General features: G+C 34.3%; 1 protein-coding gene across 1 annotated transcript; it reads right to left on the bottom strand.

Annotated features, from left to right (window-relative positions):
• Window positions 1-201: 201 nt before the first annotated feature.
• On the bottom strand, window positions 202-27294 carry LOC141533620 (protein groucho). Its single transcript, XM_074252613.1, is given in 12 exon segments — window positions 202-532; window positions 1463-2345; window positions 2506-2654; window positions 2656-3042; window positions 3211-3351; window positions 5145-5170; window positions 6749-7028; window positions 12284-12421; window positions 14543-14587; window positions 16300-16363; window positions 17224-17321; window positions 26892-27294. Coding segments are annotated over 12 exon segments (2382 nt in total). The 5' UTR covers window positions 26955-27294; the 3' UTR covers window positions 202-424.
• Window positions 27295-27498: the final 204 nt, after the last annotated feature.

Genomic DNA, 27498 nt, shown 5'->3' with positions numbered 1-27498 from the left:
TACTCTAACTATAATTTGAAAAAAAAATTTATCTATCGTAGTAATTAAATCCAACAATTGCTAAAATATAAATAAAATTTTCTTATGTCAGCGTTTAAATTTAAATTCAGATAAAAAAAATCTAAGTGTGTAATTAAACTAAAGGTAAATTAAATCTCACAATGATTTAATATTTAATTTATATATTAATGCAAATTGCCGTTAACCTTATTTAAATGTTTATTAAAGTAATTATCATTTTAATACTAAAACTTTTCACAGAACGTTTCACTGTCATCCTGCCGACAACAATAACAAATTTTAATTAAAAATATATTTACAATGACATAAAAGCAAACGTAACTGTCACGTCGATTAAAATTTAAAACTTTTAAAATAATAATCCTACAATTAAATATAATTTTATAAATAATTATTTTTATTATTAATAAATGACTTCATATACTGTTGCTTTTTTGTCACCCGAACCGGTGACGATGTATTTGTCATCAGCAGAAATGTCACAGCTCAATACTGACGATGATTCCTTTGACTGAAATTACAAACAAATTATTTTAATTGACACTCAAGCCCGATTGAAAATTTTTCATTCAAATATTATTTATTTTGCTTCCGCAGGTAGATTTTAATTGATATTAAACGTGGTAAACTATTATCAAAACCGAATTTAATATTAATTTAACCAAGTTCAGCTCTATCGAGTCCAAATATTTCCCTTTTATCGATATATCAATGTTGTGAAATAAAACGAACGTTAAATGGTCGAGCGATACTAATACTAATATAAATATAAATATTAATTCGCTTGTACGTTTTAATCTGGCGTATTGTAAATTGTAAATAGAATTTATGATATATGTATCAAGCACTCTGCTTGCAACATAACGTGGGTCGAGGAACATGCATGTAAACATGAATGCATGAACATTCACTCAAGGACGTAATTGTGCAGAAATGAGGACGCTTAATGCTTTGCCCTCTTGACCAAATTTTCATTATATTCCGATACAATGTAATTATTTTTTTTTTTTTTTTAATATACATTTAAGGCGATTGTTTGTTTATTAATATGAATATAAATTTTATTTTTAAGGGAATAAACACATACAAGTGAATTATTTTTTTATTGATTGTAAATATTAGGTCGTTAATTTTTTTAATTTCATTTTTTTTTTTGCCATAATTTGTTTGAAAAAAAAAAAAAAAAAAATGATAAAAATGATTAAATATCTACTGAATTTATTTTCATTGTGACAGTATTTATTTATAAAAAACTTATTTGTTTTTTTTTTTTTTGCTATGTAAATCAAATGAGACTTTGTATTTGACTTTTGACTCTTACAGTGTCGAGAGTACTATCTTGAAAATACAAAAAATATTGTGATTGCTGAGGAATTTTTCTCAACCTCCAAGCACTGAGCAAATAAATAAATGATAAAAGTGGTATAAAAAGAAGACTCACCTGGAATATGGAGGCACCATAAGGCGTACGCCAAGCGTTAAGTAGATTGTCTTTGCCGGTGGAGACGAACCACTTGCCACAAGAGGCGAATCTAAGTGACAGGACACAAGACTCGTGGAGATGAAGCTGGTACTTGTCGGGTTTGTTCGCGTGGAGGACCTCGACGTTAGAGTTCTCCATTCCGACCGCGAGCCACTCTCCGGTGGGACAGTACCCCAATGAGAATATCTGAGAGGTAAAATCGTGCTGCTGGAGCTGTCTACCCTCTCTGAGGTCCCAAGACCTCACGGTGTTGTCGAGCCCGCCGGTCCAGAGTTTCGATCCGTCTGCGGAGATATCTATGCAGGAGGCGCCGTCTGTGTGTCCCTGGAACTGCCTGACGAGTGTCTGGTTCTGGAGATCCCAGACGGCGATGTTTCCGTCGCTGCAGCAACTGAAGCAGACCTTTGAGTCTGGAGATATCGCGAGAGCGTAGCAGGCTGGCGCAGCAGACGTCAATTCGGCCTTTATCCTCGGCGTGGGACTCGCCAGGTCCCAGATACTGAGTTGGCTGGCCTCACCTCCGACGATGAGCGTTCTTCCGTCGGGGAGAAGCTTAACCGACCTGATGTAGTTGTCGCGCTGGAGGCAGTCCAGCTGGGAGACTGGATTGAGACCGGTGCTGCGGCCTCCCTGACCGATGTCCCAGACTTTGACACAGCCCTTGCCCCCAGTGTAAACGTACTTGGTGGGGTTTGAGATGGTTACGGCGCATACAACCTCACCGTGAGTGAGAGTGTTTATCTGACGCGCGTGCCGTGGTATTCCCGGTCCGACAAGCGCATCAGGTGGAAATGGCACGGGCTGCATTTGACCCTCGCTTGGCACGTGGAAGCTGTAAGCTCTACATTAACCAAACAACACACGTACATTATTACTACCCATTAGTCGCGCAAATATCATTTAATAAAACAATATATTAATTTATTTTTTTTTAGTTGATATTTAGTACGAATTTAAAATATTAGTAGATTATAAAAAAAAAAAAATAAAATAAAACTTACGGTTTGCCTCCATGAACTCCAACAGCACCAGCGGGTGCCCTGATGGCATTATGAGGATCGTAGAGCTGCTGAAGCGAAGGTGGTCCCCGTGGCGCGGCGTATCCATTGTAGCCCATCATGTCTACATGAGGATGGAGCCCCGCGGGTGGGGAGATGATGCGGAGGAGGTCCCGGAGGGTAATGCGATGGGTAACCTCCAGCAACTCCCTGGGGCGGTGGTCCTTGGAGAAGCTTGCTCGAGCTCGTGGCCTTTACACCCCCCGAGGCTGAGGTCGGCGTCATTGGCTTTGAAATCGGCGTCGTCGGTTTCTCGCGCTCCTCCATCTTCTTCGCGGAGGGCGTGCTCGCGTTGCTGCTCGTTCCGCTCCTGGGAGAGTGAGGTGGAATGTCTTTTTTAACTTGGGCGTTTGAATTTAACGAGGAAACCTTTTCGAGGCCGTTTTCTCGCGGCGATGTGGTTCCGTTTACTACAGGGCTCGTTGGTTCTTCACTTGCGTCATCTACTACTAAATCTTGGTCACTTTTTTCACCGTCACTCTGTTTTCAAAAATTATAAATTAAAAATTTTAATTTTACAAAAACATTGATGGGATTTTTTTTTAATTTAATTGATAAATTTTCAACAAATTATTTTTTAATAAAAGTAATTTAATTAATTAATGAATGAAAAATTCTATCGGTAAAAAAAATTAATTAATAACTAACATGTCCAATATCCTTGTCCTGCTCTTTTTTCATTTTTTTGATATGCAGCGGATGGTCATGATGGTTCTGTGAATGTCCGTGATGTGAATCTTGGGGTGTTCTTGGTCTGCTGTATTTATCGCCTGGCGATATCGAGCTTCGCTGTAAAAAACAACCACATTATGAATTATTTATTATTTATTCAAAATTAATTAAAACACCGACTACCGAATACCGGGCAACTATGAATATTAAATTCCTCAATCAAAGTGATACCAAAACAGAGCCAAAAAAAAAGAGCTGAGTTATTAAAATGCAATCCATTACCGTCGCCTATCACAATCAAAAACAACTAATTGCATTTATATTTATATAATACAGATATTATCCATATACTGCAGACTTATTAATTTTGACTCACAGTTTTATCGCATATTATTCTGACTCCATTATAATTACGTAATTAATAATCGCTTCGATGTACTAATTACTGAAATTGATTTTCTTTTCAACTAGCAAGGTTGTGCTTCTACACTCCGTGCCTGCATTAAATATATGCAAGGACGTGAATGTGTATTTATGCATTTCAATTATTGTGCATAATGCGGCGAGTTGAATTTAGTTGTAATTCCGTTGATTGCGGATTGAAATTTACGCGGTGAGCTGTACTAGTTCTCAATGTGAATGTTACGTTACTATTACGTATATATATGTAAATTATAATTGCGATATGAAGAGTATTCGTTACAGAGAAAGTGAGATATGGAATATTAATGAATTATTTAATTGATATAGTTTTATAGTGTGTATAATTAAATAGATAACGCGATAAATTGCAAGTTTATTAGAATCGCTTGAAATAATTAAATAATTGTTATGGATTAATTATAATTATTAATATTTAATCGATTGATACAAGGATGAGAATGAAAGTTTATCAGTTAGTCGATTAAAATTGCCATACTGGTAGAAAGAAAAAAATTCTTGAACCAAGATTACAAAAAAAAAAAAAAAAAAAAAAAATAAATAAATAAATAAATTTCTTATAAAATTATTATAAAATTTTTTCTCTTGAGTTAGAAGCTAACTTTTCTATCAGTGCATTATTAGATTATAACGATCGACTATTGTGTAAATAGAAAGAATATTTTTCAACAATATTCGGTTGGAATATGATGTAATAAAGGAATAAAAAAATGGAGGGACGGTGATTACAGAGTCGAGTGTTGTGTGTAAAAGTACAAGTATAAGTACCGAGTTTTATAACGGCGACGCAGCATGAGTGTGCTGAGATAAAAATAGTGTGGGGTTGACGGGGGAATAAAAGAGCACGCGATGAGAATTTTAGGGCGGAAAGGAAGACAAAAGGGTGTCGAGATACAAGAGGGAATTGCCAAAGGGAACCCGGAGGAGTATTAACAGAAAGAGGAGAAAGATAAAGAGAAAGAGAGAAAATAAATGTAAGAGGTTGAGATACTGAGTGAAGTGCAAGAGGATGAAATAGAATGGGAAAAGAATGAGAGGGCGTCGATGGGCGGTTACGCGGTTCTACGATGATTACAGAGTTGGCAAACCTATAATACTCATCCTCGCCTTCACTTTAGTTGTTCGTGTGTCGCTCGAGGCTATTCTCTCACCCTTATATCTACTGCTCGCTTCTTCTTCCTCTTTCTTCTTCTTCAGACTTAAGACTTACAACCCTGGAACCTCTTTCTTTTCATTTTCGCTTTATTTATACTTGTTGTTATTGTTATTGTTATTATTATATATTACATTACGCTTGTTCTTTCGGTGTAGCCTCCTCGAACGCTTCCTACGCCATTTATAGAACCGCGGACGTAAATCGCGAGCGTCATTTACTTTTAAAGACTCATTTTTCGTTTTTAAAAAAAAAAAAAAAAATTAATCTGGGATTTTCCTATTTTAATAATTTATAAAAGAAAAAGACTACTCACGTGTCGCTCCTCTGTCGAACTGAGCCCTGCAACGAAAACAGAGGTCTGGGTTAGTACTGAATAATTTTAATCAATTATACTCATAAAAAATATCACTTGACAAAAAGAGGCTTGATTGATTTAACAATAAAAATTTAGTGTAAAAATATCAGTAAATTTTAGCGAAACATGTTTACAAAAAAAACATCAATCATTTAACAGACAGAGATTAATAATAAAAAATCAATTATGTTTGTCGCGGTGACTTTAGTCGATGTACAAACCGGAATGGGTATATATGTATATATATTTTATCATGAGTTTTTGGTGTATTTATTATTCCCTGGTGAACAACGATGACAATATGACGTCGACAGCGCATGGATGCGTCAGTAACGGCGAGAATACTAATAACGATGGTGTACACGCCCGTCAGTGCCTGTATAAATGATCTTCATGCATATTTATGCCCGCGATTTTCACAAAACCATCCGTACGTTATAATCCCTCTCTTCTCCCTTGGCGTAAATATATACATACATACATACATACATACATACATAGATGCATATACACATCTACATAAATGATCCACACAAGTGAAGGGTGTTCGCTAACACAGCTTGGCGGCAAACACGCTTCGAAAGCGGATATCGCTTTGAAAATTTCCACCTGAACGTGCTTTTTACTTTTTCCCTTTTTTCCTCGGTTCTCTACTATTCTCGCCGGTCGCGTTTTTTTTCCCACTCACCCTCGACATGCGCCCTTCCTCTCCAACCCCTTTATACGGGTACGTACGTATATAAATTTTTTATTCATTGAATCCCCTTCCAGCAGCGGGTGGGCTCTGATCGATCCGAGCACTCTATTTCTTTGCTCCCGGGCACTTTCCACCACTCGTTTGGGAGATCAAACAGAATGAGACTCGTCGACGAGATGGAGAGGATGGAAAGGATGGCGGGCGAGTGGGAACGGAGAAAAAATGTAAAAAAGCCAACGGGGAATGGCGGACAAAAAATATTACTTTTTGCACGGGTCTCTGCTGGTTGCTCTGGCGATGGTGCACCTGGCTACGATTAATTGGCGGTGCTCTCTTGCCCGGCCATTCCGGATAGAAAGGGCTGAGGCTCAACTCAGTTATATAAGGGGTGGAATTTTAATAGAAAAAAAGGGACCCTTCTCTTCTCTTCCCCTCCCCTCATTCCGATCCAGTCGAACAACCGAATGCTAACGCCAGCGCGAGAGACCTCCGGTTAAAATTAAAATTAAAAATAAAAATTTTAAAACCAGCATAGGCGACAAAAAATTTCCGATCCACTAAATTACCGTATAGCAATCTCGAGTGTGTGATTTGATTTTAATCGCGTACATTATTTAACTTTAACCTTTTTTTTCATCATGTATTATTCATATTCATCCATTCAACCTTTACATTTTTTTGTTTTCCCGCTTTTAATAACGTTGTAAATGAAAATAAATGGCTGGCTGTGTAAATGTTAATTTTAAATTGGGCTCGCGATTAGACTGATGAAATTGTTGTAAAACACGTTAAAAAAAAAAAAAAAAAAATAATAATAATAATAATAATAATAATAATAATAATAATAAATGAGTTTATATAATACCTCCGTTGCTTTTGAGATCATCCGGTTGGCCCCGATGATGTTCCGGTTTTCCAAGTATGGCAAGTGGATGAGCTGAATTACTACCAGCAGTCGTAGCAACACCCGGCGTAAGCCCAAGGCCAAGAAGCGCTGCGGAAGCGGATGTAGGGACCTGAAGTCCACCAGGTTGACCTAGACCAGGCAGTCCAGGTAATCCGGGATGAGGCCCCATCGCAGTTCCAGGCGGTAGTTGCTGGGCGTGCATCTGCTGTAACAGCCTGGGAATGTCTGGCCTCTGTTGCTGTAAAACCAAAAACCAAAAATTTAATTTATAATTTAATTACATATTAGGGAAACTAAATAAGCCAGCCCCTATATCTTCCAGCGTGGTAGTCTGGAGACTTAATAGGATTATCAGTTTTCTAAACATAAATCACTCAAGAGCTTTCACCCATCACAACCAGCCACTCAATATAAAAATAGTTGGAAGGTCATTAAAATGAGACGTCCAATATATCTGAATAGGATTAGGAATTAGGGTATTAGTCATCCCAATCAGGAGAAAAAAAGCCCCAACACACTGGTTATATATTCTATATAGTGCCATGGAGTCGGAGTAACAGAATATCAAATGGGGATCAACTAATAAGGCTCAGAGACTCCCCTGTCGGTTCTTCTCGAGGGGGCGTCCGACTAAACGCAACAGTGTGTTCCGTCGATGTCTAGCATGTGGACAATTTGCACTCGGATAGTGGCGACCGCAGTGTCATAGATAACCTGACATGATGTTTGAGCCAGGAACCCTCCCTCGACTCCAGTCTATACCCTATTGCCTATTGAGTAGTCTTGCGCTTGATAAACACACACCAAGAGAGAGACTAATACCCTGGATGAAAGGGTCGGGGTTTCCCTGCATTTACAGGGCATGTAGGTATATTAATCCCCCAGCCAGGGACCCATCGTACTCATTTACCATTCAACAAAGGACGTGAATGGGGATGTAGATCGCCAGATACAGATATAATGTCAGGGGGGCTCCAGAGACCCACCACTGAGCGATAGTAGCCAGAAACTGCAAAGTAACTAAAGCTGGGGATGGTTTGACCACCCTGAGCTTTGCCAGGAAACCCGATAAACTCGTTACGAGCGCGAATCCTGCTTATCGTGGATTTCACTTAGGCATTTAGTGGAAGATCTCCCTCGGTTCTGCAACGAAATATAGCCTACCATTCTTGGATTCCCCCTTTTGGCCTCGAACTTCTGCCAAGGAAGAATTGGTTATGAGGGAAGAAATAAGGGGTCGAGTAGTTTTTGGTCTTATATATATTGCTGTAAGCCGCCGGTGGTAGTCAATGGTACTACTCGTTAGGGTGAAAACAAATCCCGAAATCTCCCTAAATTTTATCCCTCGGGTTGTTATATGTGTGTGATGGCGATTGTGATAGTTATTTTGGCGATACAGCCAAGGGTTGGTGGCCACACCGGAAGCCCGACTGAACCCTCGTTGATCTCCACAGGAGATGTTTCTCTCGCCAGAACAATAATGCTCTCCAAGGGTAGAAAACGCCCTTACCGCTTAGATATATGTATGTAGAATGAACCCCGAAGCGAATTCAGTAATTCGTTCTGGCATTAACTTCTGGCGAGGATTCCGAATCCATTAAGCCTATTGCTATGCAAAATGCACTGAACAAATTAATTTCGAGGATTGTATCCGCTCGAAGAAGGCGTGTAAGCTCTTCTTAATTTTTTTTTTTTTGTTCTTTGTTTTTGCGAACTAACGTACAAGGGAATTTGTTTGTCTGTTGGTTAGTTCTGCAAATATTGTGTCACCAATTTAGGTATTTACTTTGCTTTCAGTCATCAATAATTGGTATTTTTACTCGCCAATTTTTTCACTTTTGTCAGATAATCTTCATTTTTTATTTTTCCAAATAAAAAAGAGGATTTTACTGCAAACTGCTGGAAAGTTGTGATAAACTGGATAATGATGATAAATATTTGATCCGATGAATATTGCCATTTATCTCGGTATAAATCTCAATCCTGGATAATTAATGTCTGTACCAAAACTACATAATAACAGAATTAATTATTGATAAATCAGAAACAGTAAAAACAGAGTAAATCAAGCTATCATCGAATCCAGGGACGATATCTCAGCATAACCCAAATAAATCCAAGAATGATACCAGCTGTTGAGTTATCTGGAAGTAAAACCCCACACCAAATAAATCACCCATCATGAAAGTGTAGTATTTATTATATTATATTATATTCCCCTCTGAATTTCTACCCCTCGAAACCTTTTCATCAAAAAACCCAGCCACTGTGTATGTATATAATATAATACTTATAAATATAAAAGCTACCCTATTCTCCACTTATGCCGATGTCACAATCAGCAAAAATTAATCCCCCAAAAACGTGTCTCTTCCACTCAGTGGTAACTCCACATATATATATATATATATATATATATATATATATATATATATATATATATATATATATATATATATATATATATATATATATATAATAGGGACTGATGTGATGGGGATTGCATCGTGCGCACCAAACGGAACGTAATAGTCCCAAACGAGGTTTAACGCGCCGTGAATAATCTGGCGCATCGGTGGTGAAAGCGTGCCGGGGTAAACTTATATTATACGTAAAATACAATACAATCCAATTCATGGATAGATAGATATAGCCAACTGCCTAAATTTAAGTTTGAGGGTACAAAGTTATCCAACCTGTGAAGGAGCCTTTCGCCCTTCGCCAACAAAAGTGGTTCCCCTTTTTAGATGATGCATGGCTCGGATGAAGCGGCTGATGACTAGTGTACCGTGTGTTTTGTAGATCTTGCCGATGAAGGACCGGGTGATCCAGGGGGTAGGCAACTAAACTAAACTCAACTAAACTCCGACAACCCTCTGTGTATACCCACACCCTTATTCAGCTTGAGAGCTCAGAGCGGGCTGATGTGCAGTGTTATTAAACGAAATATTGATTCAACCCCTGTTTACCGAGTAATACATATTCATGGAGTTGGCGCTTCGGTCTGTTTGCTTCACCCTACTCTATTTCACCAGCATCAACCCCGTCAACTACTTGTCCTCTCGCTCTCTCCGGTGTATAAGCGGCGTTTACCCCTTAGGACATACACAGCCATCACACGGCTTCTCTCACCCTGCACCCCTTTAAACTCTCGAGGATGAACAGAGCCAGCTCTGTTCTGGCTTTTCGTGCAACCGAGCAACGCCTCGTGGCAGTTCTACACGTGTACAGACGTGTCGCTGTTGCCACTATTGAGTACATCCACTTCTGCAATTAGACGAGTTTTAGTCGGCGCATGGGCTTGCTCTTGCTCTCTCCTCTGATTACTCATTTCTGCCAATCTCATGCGGTTTATATTACTGTCTCTTATCTGTCAACTATCAAGTGGCTAAGTCTTTGTAAGCTGGTTACTCCGGAACATGAATCGTTAACTAGAGTAATTTCGTGTGTTGCTGAGAGAAAAACTAAACCTTAAACTAAACCTCATGGTATAATTTATTTCGATGGTAGACATTGTTTTGATAAATTTTGCAAAATACTCCCAGTTGTACAGAGTTGACCCGAGTCAAATGATTCCGGTTAATAATTCAAAGTATTTCTGGGTGATTATTAGCATTGTTAAAGTTGTCAACGTTTGTACATAACATATACAGATACATATTTGTTATTCCCGAGCGATTTAGTTGGATCACCATCACGGATTGTATGTTGTAAGCGGCTGGTATTTGTTTTGCCAGTTGAGAGCGTGCTAGAAAAAGAGAGAACTGTGCAGGGGCACAAGTTTAAATTTCCCAAGCGACGAGATAGAGAGCGAAAACACGAATTGGATTCCGGATGGTTGTTGTTATTCGTCCTCGGTTGTTCGCTGTTTCATACATACAACCGTATAACGCCATTCTCTACGCTGAATTCTACCTGTACTGCGGCGTGGGTGGTTATGTTTAGTTCAGTGGGCGAGAGTAGTGCGGTTGAAAGAACCAATTTTCATAAGATATGGCGTTAATTTTGCTTCCCTGTTTTACTATGCTCTTTTTTATTCATTTATTATCTTTATCAACAAATGTTCATGCATTCATTCGTTTCATACTAATCATGTTGTAATTAAATATTTCAAAATTAACTCTCTTGTATTGACTCTCTTGTATTATGCGACCATGCACCACCTGTCGGAAGTTTTCAGCACTAATTATCATCTAAAAACTATATTCGAGCATTTTATATCATAATATATTTAAAGGGACATATAAATGCGTTAGACATTGTCAGAAAATTTTTTCACAGAAATTTAACTAAAAAAACAAAAACTTGAAAGAAATTCTTGAAATAACAATTGTGTATTATGTACGAACAAGGTGTCTGTTAATGCTGGTTCAGTGTAGAGATAAAACGGAATGGATTATATCGAAAAGTAAGAAGTGGTTTAGGTTGTCGCACGTTAAAGGTGACACTGACGGAAATCCCTGGTGCCGTGTCTAGCACTCAAAGTTCCCAACGAGCGTTAAGGCGTCATTTAACAGAATTGTCAACTGATAGCTAGCTGTGTATGTACCTTCTATTCGCAAGTAGAAGGATAGGTGAAACGAGAAACGAGAAACTAGAAACGAGGACGAGGAATGTTACCAGAAGCTAGATACAGATACAGATGACTCGGTAGCGTCAGAATAACTGGTACAGAATAGAGTGCGCTTGAAATAGAAAGAGACAGAGGGAATGGAAACTCGGGAAATTATTCACGTCGAGCAACACAGCCATCCAACTACAGCAGTAGCGAGTAGCGACAGTACCGAGTACCAACTCGGAACTCAATTATACGGGACCACGGTTGAATGCCAATTTCAACGCTTATCGGTGTAATACACACTACGAAATAAGTCTGGCCGCGTTGGGTGTCGAATAACGTGCGCTACTGAATTTCAATGCATGCCCGATAGCACATCATCCATGTCCTCCCTCATTCTCTCACTCGCTCCCACTTTATATGCAGATATTATTCTATCTACGATGGAAACAACATCAACCCCTACCACCTCTACCACCCCCGCTTTCTCTTTCAAGCTCAAATATGTATTATTATTATCATCATCATAATCATTATTATTATTATTATTATTATTATTATTATTACTCGCGTCTTTCTCTCTTTCGCCGGTTCGTGAATCGATTAACAACTATTACTGTCCGCGGATGTGGCGGGTGCGTATCGGGAAACACAATTAAACCCGTTCAATTACGCTCTTTGACGCTTAGTAACTATTATAATTCAAGCTTCTGCTAAATATGCTCTTCTATTCCACTTAATTTATTAACAATGATTACCAATAATTATTATCTTCAATCTAAAATCTCCAAGACGAAAAAATGTCGACATATAATTTTTTTTTTTTCAAGAATCATTAAATTTTTTTTTTTTTTACTCTTTTATTAAGCTTGATATGGAAGTTGGCTATTTTATAATATTGTTTCACAGAAAAAAAATAAATCAAGATACATTACCCCGACAATAGAGTTGAGATCAGTCATCGAAACCTGCCTGGCTCTGTCGACGGCGGTGAGTACCTGTTGTTGGTGTTCCTGGGATAGAAACGGCAGGACTTGAGCAATTATTCCATTCAGTCTCTTAGATATTTCCGTCTAAAAAAATAACAGATATCTCTAAATTATACATCCCGTAAAATTTATTATCGCGTAAAACAAAGAACACAATATGTATGTTATATATAAGATACAAAAAAAACCCGCAATAAATGAAAGAGCGAATAGAGGAGGAGCACGGGAAGGTCAATCGGTAATCGCGGCTCATTTAGCTTGTAAACACGAGTCTCTCGCGTGGGCTAAACTCTCCAGCGGTAAACGAGAATTATTTATATCTCAACATTTATTTACACCCGGCGACTATACGCCGCTTGCCATATTTTTTCATTCTCACACGTTACTCCTGAAAGCGTAATATTTTTTCAGTCCTTGGCTTTTTTTTTTTTTTTTTTTTTTTTCCGGGTTTTATATATTCCACAAATTTATTATTTTTTATTTTCTATACCCTCACTAAACTAACGCCTTATGTTTTTTCAAAGACTCTTGTCACTTGTCTCTCTTACATTATTTTCTCTTGTTACTCTACGCCAGCTCATATATGTACAACAAAAACTGTATAATGAGTTTTATGCTCAGCAGGAGATCTAGCGACGCGTGAGGTGTTTTAAAATCTCTCGTTAAATAATCACATCAACCTTTACAGTATTTATATTTATATTTATGGATATTTAAAGCTCCAACACTAAAATTACGATAATAAAATTTGAATTATTTTTTTGTTAAAAAGAAAAAGATTGCCAATTAAAAGTTAAAAAATAATAATAAAGTTAAAACAAATAATCGATATAATTGTTTAAAGTTAAAGTTTGTTTCTATTACAACATATTTGTTGTACAAGCACCGACAAAAATAAAATATCATATAATATATTATGTGTATAGACAAAGTTTAGTTATAGATAAAGTTTTACGATATTTAAAGTAACTGCAAGGTCTTGGGGGTTATCAAACGACAAACCAAACATTTACACAGTTTAATACCTCTAATCCATCTGGTGTTTTAATTACACGGCAGATGAGTATACATATAATGAATTAATAATAATACTACGCATTATAAATTCTCACCTCATTTAGTAGATCTATCCAACAAACTCGTTACCATTAAACCTCATCAAACATAACGACGTTAATAAATTAATAAAGCATTCATATTAAAAGTTACATTAACAAATGTCATGTATTTAATATAAAATATTGTTACGACACTTAAACTATAATCAAATTAATATTACACAATCTGACTGGAAACCCAATTAAATTAATCGCATTTTAACTATAAATAATTTACGTAATTGCTGGGGGGGGGGGGTTATAAATTATTAATAGTCGTTTCTCAACGAACAAAAATATTTGCTTTATCAAGTTTACCGAGGCTTGGAGTGACCTTGATAAGAGAATTTGCACGCGTAGATATCCAATAGGAGGTTTAGTCAACGTTGCTGGACAAAGTTTAGAAATTTATTGTTTAAATTTGAATTTTTGGAAGGAGGTGAGGAAAGTCTGATGGCATTAGCGCACACCTGTTCGAGCCTCGTTGTAACTGCGAGGAGTAGAAGCGTTAATTCACAGGTGTAAGCGGGGCCATTGTTATTAATTGAGGAAAGCGGTTGCCGAGCCGCACCTCGTAAAAGTAATTACCCCGTTATCGTTTCCCGCAAGAGAATCACTGGGGAGTATTAACTGTGAGCCACCGAACAATGAAAGAGATATCTCTATGCTAACCGAGGGGAAGAATATCCCCATTCAACGCTTTTTAATCTTCAGTATTCATTTCTTTGTCTATTTAATTAATATTGATATTAAAAAATAAATTGTACACTTTCATTGCTGAGTTAGTCATTTTTTTTTTTTTTTTTTTTTTTTCCAAGTAAATTAATGATAAATTATTTTATTTCATTCCGAGTATGAAAATAATAATAATAATAATGAAAAATTACAGCAATTTATAATTATTTAAATTAAAAAAATTTGGATGTTAAAACCTAGCTGGCAATCGAACCCGATCCGTCCGGTTATACGTCGGACGCTCTACTAGTTACGCCATCGGATCCTCGTTAAGGGTTTAAAATTTGGATTTTTTAATTAAAAAAAATTTTTTTTACACAATTTTATAAAATCTATGACTTTTAAAATTTTAAATAAAAATAAATAATCTCACCTGTTTATGCATTTCCACGTTGAGTCCATACGACATTTCATAGTACTGCAACAGAAAAAAAAAAAAAATACGATGAAATACATGGTTAATTAGTTGGTGATTGGTTGGAAATTAAAATACCATATAATTTAATTGGACTGGACGGAATAAGTTGTACCGAGTAGAAGTAACAGCAGAGAATAAAATAAAAAAAAAAAAGTTAATGGGAGAACAAGAAGAAGTAGTAGTTGTTAGTGTTGCGGATTGTAGAGGAAAGACTTAACTGTTAAAGGAAATAAATGGAAAATTGTTGAGCAACTATCTGTGTAGATATGTATTAAGTGAGTTGGGTAAGACAGTTCGCGAGTTTAGTGGATAGGATAGGAGTTTACCAGTGAAATAAAGAGAACTCGGGAGCAGGCGAAGAAGGAAGCCAAGTATCGATATTCCGAGAGTGTATATACAAGACCAAACTACAGCTTACCGGTTCTTAATTTTACGGGCCATTAGCCTAGTAATTACCCGGGGAATTAATTGCGCCGTAAGTAAGTTAGTTGGTAGTAAGCGAGAAACTCTGGAGTAAAGCGAGCAAGTGGAGATAGAGGATGGGAGTAAAAAATATTTAGTTAAGAAAATAGTCCGCTCAAGGGTTTTACCTTTTTACAACTCGAGCATAACTTATAAATTATTAGTTTATGAGATAAAATCGACGAACCAGTTTCCGATCTAACTAATATATAATATAATAATCTCTAACTTGTTTTACAGGAGGAGCAACGAGCTATTACGGCGGATAGAAGCTCGCTTTTAAGAATAAGAACAAGAAGAGTGATAATTTTATAATTTTGTCTTCTATCGGGTGAGTAAAACTATTTTCAAATTATAATTTTAATAACTATTAAAACAAAGTAGAGTTACAATGTGATGAAAAATAATAAATTAATAGTCAGATCTTGATAAATCACACCAACGACTTCCTTTAGTTGGCAAAGTTGATTAATAGCGCTTTTAAACTAGTCGCCTCCGCGCCAATTAAGTCTATATACCGAGCAAAGAAGCTGAGACGTACCGAGTAAACAGTCTCTGTACTGAGTATGCCTCTAATATACACACGTACTCACACTCGTACGTTAATATATATTATATTACCGAGTATATATATATATCTATTGCTGTATGCTAGTACACCCAACAATCCACTTAAGCAACTGCTAGCGATATCTATCTACTCTATACTTAAAAAGTGTTACACAAGTAGACAAGTACGCTAATCCAAAATATTATATCTACTTAGATACATTGTACATTTGTTAGTCTATAGTATACAAGACATATCAATTATATGTGTTGGAAATTTCCGTTTGTTAGTCTCTAATTTATCGTCTAATGAATTATAATTTATTGATAGTTAAATTATGCCATTAACTATATATTTTATTTCAAAATTTGTTTTTATGGATACAGATGACTAATGACGCATTTAAACATCAAATATTTCTAACGACGCTCCCAAGTATTTCATTTTTATTAAAAATACAGTCATAAATTTTTTATTACTCGAATACAAATCGCTCGATTATCATTTTTAATTTTTTATTGTCTTTAAAAACAATCGCACACCTCAAGCGCGAAGCGTTACGCTCTATTTGGTTTTATTTTAAATTCTTAAAGCGGGATCTTGGAATTAAAAATTATGAGCGAGGTTTAATGAGTGTAAAAACATTTATAAAGAGTTTTAGGCCCAAATAAAATTTTTTATATTAAAAAAAATGACTTACCATCACATAATGTCTTTGGATTTCAATTTTTTCTGTCGCTAATTTTTCGCACTCCAATTTCATACTGAAAAAAATGATAAAAATAAATATTAATATTTTTATTTTAAAAATTTGCAATGTTAATGCACGCAATAGTTGACCTTTTTGTACGATACTTTATTTTTTATTTTATTTATACAAATGTAAAAGACTAAAGAAACATAACAAGATAATTTTAGCAATTTATTTGAACATATACCCTGCAGTGGCTTGGTTGGGTCTGTTTTTCCGGTTTTTTTATATCAAACGTACAAAGACATCGATAAAATAATAACTGTATGCAGATAAGAGTATATATAGATGATAAAATAATGGAGTAAAGTGTAGACGGTAAAGTACAAGAAACAAATCGTCTATAGAATTATTAACGTGATGTATATCTTGTTCTACGAATAGAAGAAAGGAAACTAGACAAAGGAAACTCTGAGCTTGCGATTGTATAACGCGAGTGCAAGTAGAAGCTTATGATGAATAATCGATGATACAAACTACAATAACATTGGTAACATATGATGTTCTCTTTATATATATTTCTCAGGGGTGATGATCGATACCAACGGGTTCGCTTTAGCGATTTATTATTTACTTATTCATGTGCAATATGCCCAAGTTCTTTTTCTGGTAATCCGTTGGGGGATTAAAATAATTATTAAATCAACTAATTGCCGAGATGGAGAATAAGAGCTGTTTTAAAAATAAATAAAAAAATCGATATCATGTTAAAGTATCTTATGAATCATTTAATTAATGTTTTACAAGCAACTTTCAGCTGGTTGTTTTTTGCTGTCGGTTGTACGAGATAATAAAATAAAAGGATTGTAAAATAAAAGGCAGTGTCGGATAATGATAATAATGATTAATAAAAATAAAAGTCATAAAACTTACTTGTGGTACTGCGCTTGAAGAAAACCAAACTCCTCCTTAATCCTGTCGCAGGATTCGCCCACCGTAAACTTGAACGGCTGCCCGGGCTGCGGTGGGCCCTGAAACGACAATAAAAAGTTAAATAAATGGTGAGTAGAGTTGAGGCCAAAAAAAGGAAGCCTTAAGGAAAAATATAAATAAAAAATAAAAAATAAAATGTCCAGTAAGATGTATATATAAACACGGCCTCAAGGCGGGACAAGGTTTGTCCGACGAAAGAGAGACCGGATGCAATAAATTATCCGCGAATGAAGGCCGGTCAGCGAGAAAGGCTCGAAAGAACAAAATAACTAAATAAAACACTCCTTTGGACGATGTTTTCGGCTAGACAGAGAAATAACTTTATATATATATATATATATATATATATATATATATATATATATATATATATATATATGGAGGTTATATTATGAGGAAAAAAAAAAATAAAAGGGAGTAATAAAATTAAAACACGCCGGTTACAAGCTTTCAGTTACAAGGAACCGGAGGAACAACCAACGAGAAGTTAAGAAACGGAAATCGTTTTACGGGGTCTTGAATTTTTGGGCATTTGTAACCCAGATGGCGCCTCCTTTATTATTATTGTCGCCGGTAGTGCCGGCGATCAACCTCGGGGTTTATCTCCGTTGGAATTTTCACCTGAAGGGTCAAACATTATTAGTTAACGTTTTGTCAGATTATTTTTATTTATCATCTTTTATTGGTGTAATTAAATAATTATTTATTTATCGCTACACACTTTGTTTCGTAATAAAATAAAAATTCTTTTGACACAATAAAGCAATGCTCTTCTTAGAAAATTTTTTATTATTAAAAATATTTTTAATAAATTTTAATTATTGAAAAAATAAATTAAAAAATTAATTTTTTTGATAATTCAGACAAGCCTAGTAATATTTACAGAAGTCACGTAAGTGCAGCTCGTACATCATACAACCGGTGAATGTACATGTGTTGAATGATTAACTTGACGCAGCTGCAGCCCAGTAGGAAAGCAAATAAAGATTAAAAAAAAAAAATCTGAGGAAAATACATCCATACATACACGAGTCGCTGCAAATAAACAGAACAAAATGAGCAAAAATTGAGGACTGAGGACTAAGAACCGAGACTGGGGCCCAACAAACACAAGAAGAACCAGATAAAGATAACGTAATAGCAATAAGGAGGTGTAAGAGGAGGAAAGAGAAAGAAAAAAAAATAATTGGCGGTGGAAACCGGTATGTTCCCCACCTTAATTCTCGGATGTATTCGACTCAGGTAGAGACACGGGTTCTTTGCATGCCATACACGCGTGTGTATAATATTATGGGATAGGGGCAACACGACTTACGCTCGAGCAGCGAGCGCACAGTGTAGCCAACAAAACATAATCTCGAGTGACTGACGCTCTGCACATTTGCACCGACACGCAACCAATAGCTACACTGTTTTAACTACACATATGCAATGCACCAGATATATATATATATATATATATATATATATATATATATATATATATATATATATATATATATATATATGTACATATAACATAACATGTGTAGAGCCAGGTATACGCAGCAGTGGTATGTGGCCTGTACACGATACAAGTGAGACCAATTCAACGTACAGAGATGCCCGCAGCAAGTGTTAATTACATGTTTGCGGTGTCCGCGAGGATTACACGCTACAACCGAAACTATAGGCTTGCTGGTACTCTACTCTGAACTCCTGAACTCGATGCATGCTGACACTACGCATCCCGTTTGCACCACAGGTGCGACTACTAACTAAGTTGCCTATATAGATCCCTCTCCAAGATCCATCTAAATTGCATTGTCTAAGCGATGTTATGTCTGTCGTCTTGTCTGATCAGTCAAGGTAGACGTGAGGTTAATGCGAAAGGGCTAATTCTCGTTATCATCACCTGACATTAATATCAATGATATAAACTGTAAACTGTTGCTTCACAGACAAAAATAATATCCTAGCTGAAAAATATTCTCTAGAAAATTATAAATATCTTTATTTGAAGTTAATATTCCAATGTACGCAAACACGGTGTTGGCTGAGAGGTGTCACTCATTTTTAACAACGCGGAGCGCTCAGGGTTCAAGTCCGGTCTTGGGTAAATTTTTATCTGTCATAAAATTAATTTTTTTTTAAGCATTTATTTCTTGAGCTGAGAGATTAATTTATCAAATTCTTAAAGAAAAAAATTTTTTTAATTTCTTTTTCGTTCTCCAGATTAGTTTTTCTCCGAAAATTAAGAGTTAAAAAAAATGAGGTCGTTTTTATTAAAAATTAGCGTATCCTTGAAATAATATTTCAGGTTTCCGCCTTGAAACGGTCGTAAACTAGAGTTACGACAAAACACAAATAAAAATTTTATTCCCGACATTAAAAATGTCAATGGTATAGCATAGAATTAATGTCAGCGGTTTTTCTAGGTTGCACGATTGGTGAGCGAGCGATTAATAACGTCTCGGACGAATGACTTAATTGTTTTAAAATCGAGGGTGAGCTTGCCAGGTGACCCGGACAATTAGAGTGTATCGAAGAGTGAAATCACCTTATATTACGTCGACGGGAACAGATAATTACTCGCAGGGTAGCTGAGTGCTGACGAGATAATAAGGAGCTGAGACTAACTCTAAGGTATTATAAATGTATAATAGATACACCAGATAAGAGTGACGAGCTCGTGACCCCGATGACAATCAGGTCATTTTGTCGACATTATTTTTACCGACAAAGTGGGATTGTCCATCTGCAAATTTTTGCGATAAATCATCACTATTATTGTTGTTGTTGTTGTTGTTGTTGTTTAATACGAGAATTTAATTTTTTTAACGATTCTAGGAAGCCAATTTTCTTTGTTCGTTAAAATGGCAATAACTCTCTCTAGGCAGTTAATAGTAATCGATTCTGGTTGTAAGGCTGGCTACTGTTTATTAGCGCGGTTAAAATAAAACGAAAAACTATATAAATTTTAGCATGCCTGGTTTGGCGTTTTGCTTTATTTTCGAGGTTGCGAGCCTCGTAAAAGAAGTGAAATAATACCCAGTTAAAAAATAAAAACTAAAAACAACTGGGAGTTAAAATTACGTTGAATAAAAAAGCTAATGCAGTTAAAAAACATAACGGGCGAATCGAGATACCTGTAGCTAAGCTATATACCAATACATACATACATAAATAAAGGAGTAACACTAGAAGCTGCGTTCGATCTCAGTTCGCATCTACGTGCTAAATACTTAATGTTGCTAGCGTTAATCACCTTTTTTATGGCTCGTTTTAAACCAGAAATTCTACTTTTTAAATTTTATTTCTTCATCTCGTTCACTAAAATTCGCATTAATAATAATATTTTCGAGGCCATGTGTTTGCCGAAACAAACTCTCGATTAAAAATTAAATAATGATTTATTGAAATATTATTATAATAATAAATTTAGTTATTGAGCTTGTAAAAAAAAAAAAATTGCGGTCATATTATGCGGTTAGATCGTTATCCGTGCTCTCTTAATAATTTATTAAATTAACAGCCGAGTGTTGGGCATAAAAACCGCGGGAATTTGAAAGTTATTTATCAACTAAAGTAACCGTACAATAAATAATATTAAATAATTCATTAAGCTTTGTATTTATGAATAATAAATAACATCAAAAAGTTAACAATTTGTAAATATTTATAATAGTTTGCAGGTTGATGAATAATAATAATAAATAAAAAATTTATCAGGAATGATTTACGAGATCAGTGGAATTTAATCGGGAATATTTTCAGGTTAGATAAAAAATAAACACCATAGTAGTTTATTTGCTACATAGGATAGTAGTAATATATTTATATATACCATCATATAATATAGGTAGGTAGCAGCATAGTAGCCAAAGCCACGAGCGAGCGGGAGGTTCGGTCAGCGCGGCCGTCGGCGGTTTGTGAACTATCTCAATTTGCTCCCGCAACCACGGTCACCACAAAACCGCGACTTCCCTCATCCCGTGGCCACTTTCGATGTCCCGCGATCTCTTCTCTCAGCTTCCCTTTGGTTTGCTCTTTATACACCGAATTGTTTGCTCCTTCTTGCACTCCGCCCTCCAAATATTTATTATTTTTTACAACTTTCTGCGGTTCTTTCCTCTGTCTTATCTCGAAATTTTTAACTTATACCTTTCACCTTCCGTCTGACATCCAGCAATATCTGTTAAATTTTTTATTTTTTAACTGTGCGCTGTAAATCAATTTCAAAGTTTTTCTCCGTACTAATAAATATATAAATTACAAAGTAATAAAGTAAAATATTTTCGACAGCCGATTTTTATTATGCATAATTTAAATCCCAAACATAGTTTATTGTTTATTGCTGAGGATCCAACGGAGCTCGGAGGGTGAAAGCAAACTTGAGGGGGTGCCAGACTCCGGGAATTCGCGGTAAGCCGTATTTGCTCGACCGTCTGTGCGCTCCGGAGTTCTGGGTCTGTATGTACGCTCAGTTTGTTTATCCTTGCTCTCTTTGTTTGAAGAATGCCATCAGGATCCTGGAAATGTATAAACTACTCCTCATTGTGGACACTCAAGAGCCATGTCGATGTTTATAATACTCTGTTTATTATACGTCAATATGTACGATAAGAAATATAGTAAATTAAATAATATACATCTGCAATTAACGAACAAACAATATCAATTGTTTATTTTTTGTAGTAGTGGTTAATTTGCTGTTAATATTTTATCACACAACGAAAAAAAGATTTCTTGATATTAAAATAACATTTTTTTCCAATCGATTTAGGCGAGTATGAAAATTTTGCGTTGGCGAAGTCAAATTACTCTTTCTTATAAGCGCAGACCAAATAAGGCTCGAGTCCGGGCTTGGGCATTTTTCTTACTATTTTTTTTTTTTGATCAAAAAATTAATCTTTAAATAAAAAAAATATTTAATTGAGAATTTTTTCTTGAGCTCAAAAAAATAATTAAATAAATTTTCAACAAAAAAAAAATTTTTTTTAGTAAATTTCCGACTTGTTAAATCCTACTGTTGAAAATAGTGCAAAGTCCGACACAAAGTATAGCATAGTGTATATATATATATAGTGTATATATATATATATATATATATATATATATATATATATATATATATATATATATATATATATATATATATATATATATATATATATATATATATATATAGCCGTAAAGCCCTCTATACCGTCTATCGAACGGGGGTAGTACTCAACACCTTCACGCTTTACCCTCGCTCCTACATATTTCCACCCCATCGCACTTGATTCCGGGTGACCGAACCTCATTCATCACTTCCTGTGTAACTTTCACCTTTGATCCTAAAGGTTTCTCGTCGATTAATTACAAGGACGTGGAATTAATACCGTGCGGCTGTTGGTGAATTATTTCTAAAGGTTTCATTCAAAAATCATTATTTTTCCTGCACATTGTAATGTAATTGAAATAAAAATTAAAAATTCTATCAATAAGCGCGCTGTTTTATCATGTAATTAATAATTACAATACACATAATAAAACAGGGAGTTATTTTATCAAAATTTAATTAGTTTTACAACCCGCTATTTCATTTTAATTGAACTTTTGATGGATTATGAATTTTTAATTGGTATTTTGTAATCAAAAAAGCTCGTTGCATGTGTAATGTAGTAATTATCGACTGTTGGAGTATTGTGAAAAAAAAAAAAAAATAAATAAATAAATAAAAACAAGAGGAAAAAATGTGTATAAAAGTAAAACAAAGTTATCACAAACTCTTTATCGTTAAAGTAGCGTGAAATGGCCAGTTAATTTAATTGTACAAAAAGAAAAACGCCTGAGAACAAATTCCTTAAAGTTTGTTTCGTTCTTACACACATTTCTCTCTCTTGCACTTGATTGTTACTGAAGGAAACAAGAAAACAACTAACTCTTTTTTATATATATTCTACGAAAGCGAAACCCAAAAGCAACAATAGCATCTGTTTCTATTTTTTTCTTTATTTTTCTCAATAATAATCCGACATATCTCTTTCTTTTATTGCTCTTATGGATTATTATCATTATTGTTATTATTTACCCACACTCTGGATCAATAATTATTCTTAAAAAAATAATCGGACAGACTTGTACATTGAGGAGTATTATAAGACCGTTAAAAGGCATAAGAATGTTACAACTTATAAGTAAAAAATAAAAAGGAAGCCTTTTTTTAATCACTAATGTGTATAATACACTTGTAGTTATTATAATAATAACCGGGAATTAAAGTAAGAAAGATTAGAAAGGTGTGTGTGTGTGTGTGTGTGTGTGTGTGTGTGTGTGTGTGTGTGTGTGTGTGTTGTGAGTATAAAAGTTTTTATTCTGTACCGTATACATTCATACATTAATACATAATGATAATTTAAGTGTATAATAAGATGAGAGAACAAATTACCCGAGCAATTTATACCAGACAACGTAAAACTTTCACGCTTAGCTAAATTTACCAACGAGAAACTCCCAGAAATAAACATTTATTTGTGTCAGTTATCATAATAAATAATAATAAACGCGTAACGAGACTCAATTGCCAAATCCACTTGCCAACAATTACTCCCAATTCTCTAATAAAACTAAGTCCAATTATTATTTATTTCCTCCTTTGATACTTAATACACGTCAGCAATATTTATTCTCCGGCATTAACAATTGTCTAAGTAATTAAAATTTTTTGCCAAATAGCTCCACGATTTATTATATATTATTTTATTTATAGACCCATTATGTTAAATACAACACTGCAGGCGTTGGAACGAGATTACAGTCTTGTAAACATACATATTTAAATAAATTAATCCGTTATATGAGTTAGAATTCAATTTAAATATAATAGACCCACTAATTTACCGTTTTATTATATAATTCATGCTTTAATATACTTTGTACTATAGCGAATTTTCCCGCGGCGGATCTTTACAAGACTTGCCAACATTTTTCGAGGAACCGACTACAAAATTAGCGGTGAAAAAAATGTTGGCAGCTCTGTTTTAGTATGAACGGAAGCGCTTACTCAAATCACTCAACTTAATATATCAATAGAGGTATTTATTTACACATAAACCCCTCAATAGCCACTAGTTTATTTATTTATAAGAATATTAACATTAAATGTTTGCGTTTTATTTAAAAATAATGATTCTATGACCTGGATCGAATGTTTATTCAGTTATACTATCTCTTTGACGTCTGTTGGTACACATAAATTTATTATTATTATTATTATTATTATTATTATTATTATTATTATTATTATTATTGTTATTATCATGTCTATATATCACAAAATCCATCAAGATCTGTATATCTATTTAGTCACGTAACTAAACAAATATTTGATCAGCTTTTGTGTAAACATCACACACTTCACATATATCTTATGTGTGTGTATATTTCCTAAATTATTCACGTGTGAGTATTCTAATAAATTTTACAATCCGGCTACTGTTTCTCGGTAATTTGTCCGTTTTTCTATAAAATGAATTCCTCTAATTAATTTAACGTGGTTACTTAATCAAATAGAAGTTAATAGTGGAAATTGTTAGTCATAAGACATAACTCGGTAGTTTAAAGGCAAATTCGATGCTCCTGTGACTAAATACAGAGATTAAACGTCGATATATAGCCCGAGTTTCCTTCGCAGAGATTACACTGGAATAATTGAAATAGAGAGGCAAGTACGTGATTAAATTCCGAGTCTGGCTCAATAACCAGACGTGTAAAAAATAAATATTTCAAGCTGCATTCCGAGTAGCTTTATCTTGTATTTAAATAAATATCTTGTTATTTACGGCCATTAACGCAAATGTGTTTTTAATAACAACTGTATATTTTTTAAATGTCTTTTCTTTTAAATAAATTTAAAAATACCCTAACGGGAAATAGGTTGTTTAATTACGAATTAGGAAAGGTAATAAGGGACAGATTTTGAGGTAAATAAGGGAACAATGAGCCAGACCGTAATGTCTCTTTGGCTTTAGATAAAATATTTTTGGCTGGGTTATCTTTCACCTGTATTTACTCAGACTTGCTGTCTTTGTCCTCTCTCTTTAAGGACTATTTTGTACATTATTTTTATCCGTCAAAATCTAATCACGGGACAAAATTCTATGCCAGGTAATTTTTTTAAAGTACACGACAAGAGATGTAAAATAAAACCGAAGAAGATACTCATCGTCTATTGATGTATCTTCTTCGGGTGTGACGAATTTAAAATTACTCCCCGGAACTAAAATCCTTGACAATAAAAAAAATTTTTTTTAAGTTATTTAAAAGATAAAATAATAAATGATATATTTGTTCTTACTTTAACTTTAATTTATAAGTAATTTTACCTGGAAAATTCTTCTACCCATAAGTGCTGTCAATTATCACGGAAAAAAATGTAAGCAATATTATATCGCATTGAGCAATTAGGTGAATTGAAATACTTAGAAATATGGAGGTAAAAAAGAAAAATAAAAAATGAGTCATTAATTTTTATTGCTAGACGAGAACATAATCATAAAATTAATATATAAACATTGTTTTTTTTTTTTTTTTATCGGTCTATCTACAAACGTGAAAAAATAATATACCTTCTTCTTAAATGTGTGTCCGTTTATTACCACTGATGATAATATTTAAATTTCCAACTTTTACGATGTACCTGCACGTTATTTATAAATTTTTTTAAATAAAAATATTTGACTAATACAGTATGATTTTTTTAAGTATTTATTTTTAAATCCTCAATATGCTTAATCAACGGTTTATTTTATTTTATTTTATTTTACTAAGACAAGATAAACCCCGGTGATTTTTATTTGCATATTAAATAACATAAACACCGTTGATGTAGAAAGCATTTAAAAATTAATAATAGAAGTAAATCTTATGGAGGATTTTTATTGTTAATCTAACCGGTGTGATAAAATCTACAATCATGCTAGGTGGACATCAACATTAAATATAAATAAAATTATCTATAACTTTCATTATCGTCTTGTAATAATAAATATAAGTATTTAGAATCCACATAACTTCGTTTTTATCTTTCGAGATATGAATTTTATTTGATATATATTTTGTTTGTACTTTAATGATTTATCACTGAAATAATAATAATAATAATAATAATAATAATAATAATAATAATAATAAACTTATATATTTTCAGAAGTAATTATTCATAAATGTTTTATTATTTTATTTGCTTATTATCAATATTTATTACTTGCAATTTAAATTATTTTTTTTTTTAATATTTTAATTTTAATTTCCCGCCATTATTTTTTCAAAATTAATAACAAATTATAAAACTTTTATAAAAATTATAAAATTGGAGTCAAAAAAATTTTTTTTTAATTAATAGTAATTTTTTTTAAAATATTTTTACCCGCTTTTTAAAAAAAAAAAATTAGACAGAAAAAAAAAAGCAATTAATTTCTATAAAAAAATCATCAGCACTCCAAAAATGTTATCAATAATTAAAAATCCCCTCCAGCGATATTTAATTAATAAAACCCCGAGAAATGTCACGAGAATGGTTCTTAAAAAATATGTTAAACTAAAAAGCAATAAAACAAAGTAAGTGAAATGATAGTACATACTGGGTGACGTGCAGCAGCTGCCGCAGCCACAGCTGCTGCATTAATACCAGCACTGGGGTACATCCTCCACTTTCCACCTTCTCTTTTATCACTTTAAATTACCGCCAAGGTCTCTTACTTTCTTAAGACAATGCTTAAGCCTCGATACGTCAGCACACTATCCACTACAACTATTCCTATGAAGCTTCTCTTACAACAACAATAATTAAATTATCAACTCCAATTATCAAATCCACAAAAATTTTAATCACTTGTCACTTTTGCCACATCTCACCACTTTATTCCATATTAATTCACTTCACTTATTAATATCAATTAACATCAATTATCACCTTAGAACAAATACTACCATATCTTGACCGTTTAATTAACAAAATGTTAAAACACGAGGCACGAAGCTGCTCTCCCGGCGGATCGGTGTAAACTAATTCAAATGGCGGCGAATTGGCGGGTGCTCAGGGGAACGTTTTCTCCCTACTCTCAGTACCACTAGCGCCCTCTCTGAGACCACGTGGTCTTGTTCTTATCTTTGTTTAGCCAAGGAAGAAATAATTATCTCTTTCTTTATCTATTCTTCACAGTTTACTTATAAAACATTCAGTCTACA

This window comes from Cotesia typhae, unplaced genomic scaffold (genome assembly GCF_013202065.1).
Source record: "Cotesia typhae breed Kobodo isofemale line unplaced genomic scaffold, CoteBio_Ctyphae contig_123, whole genome shotgun sequence".
NCBI lineage: Eukaryota > Metazoa > Arthropoda > Insecta > Hymenoptera > Braconidae > Cotesia > Cotesia typhae.
Note: the sequence above shows the minus strand (reverse complement) of the source record. Positions and strands in the feature narration are given on the sequence as shown.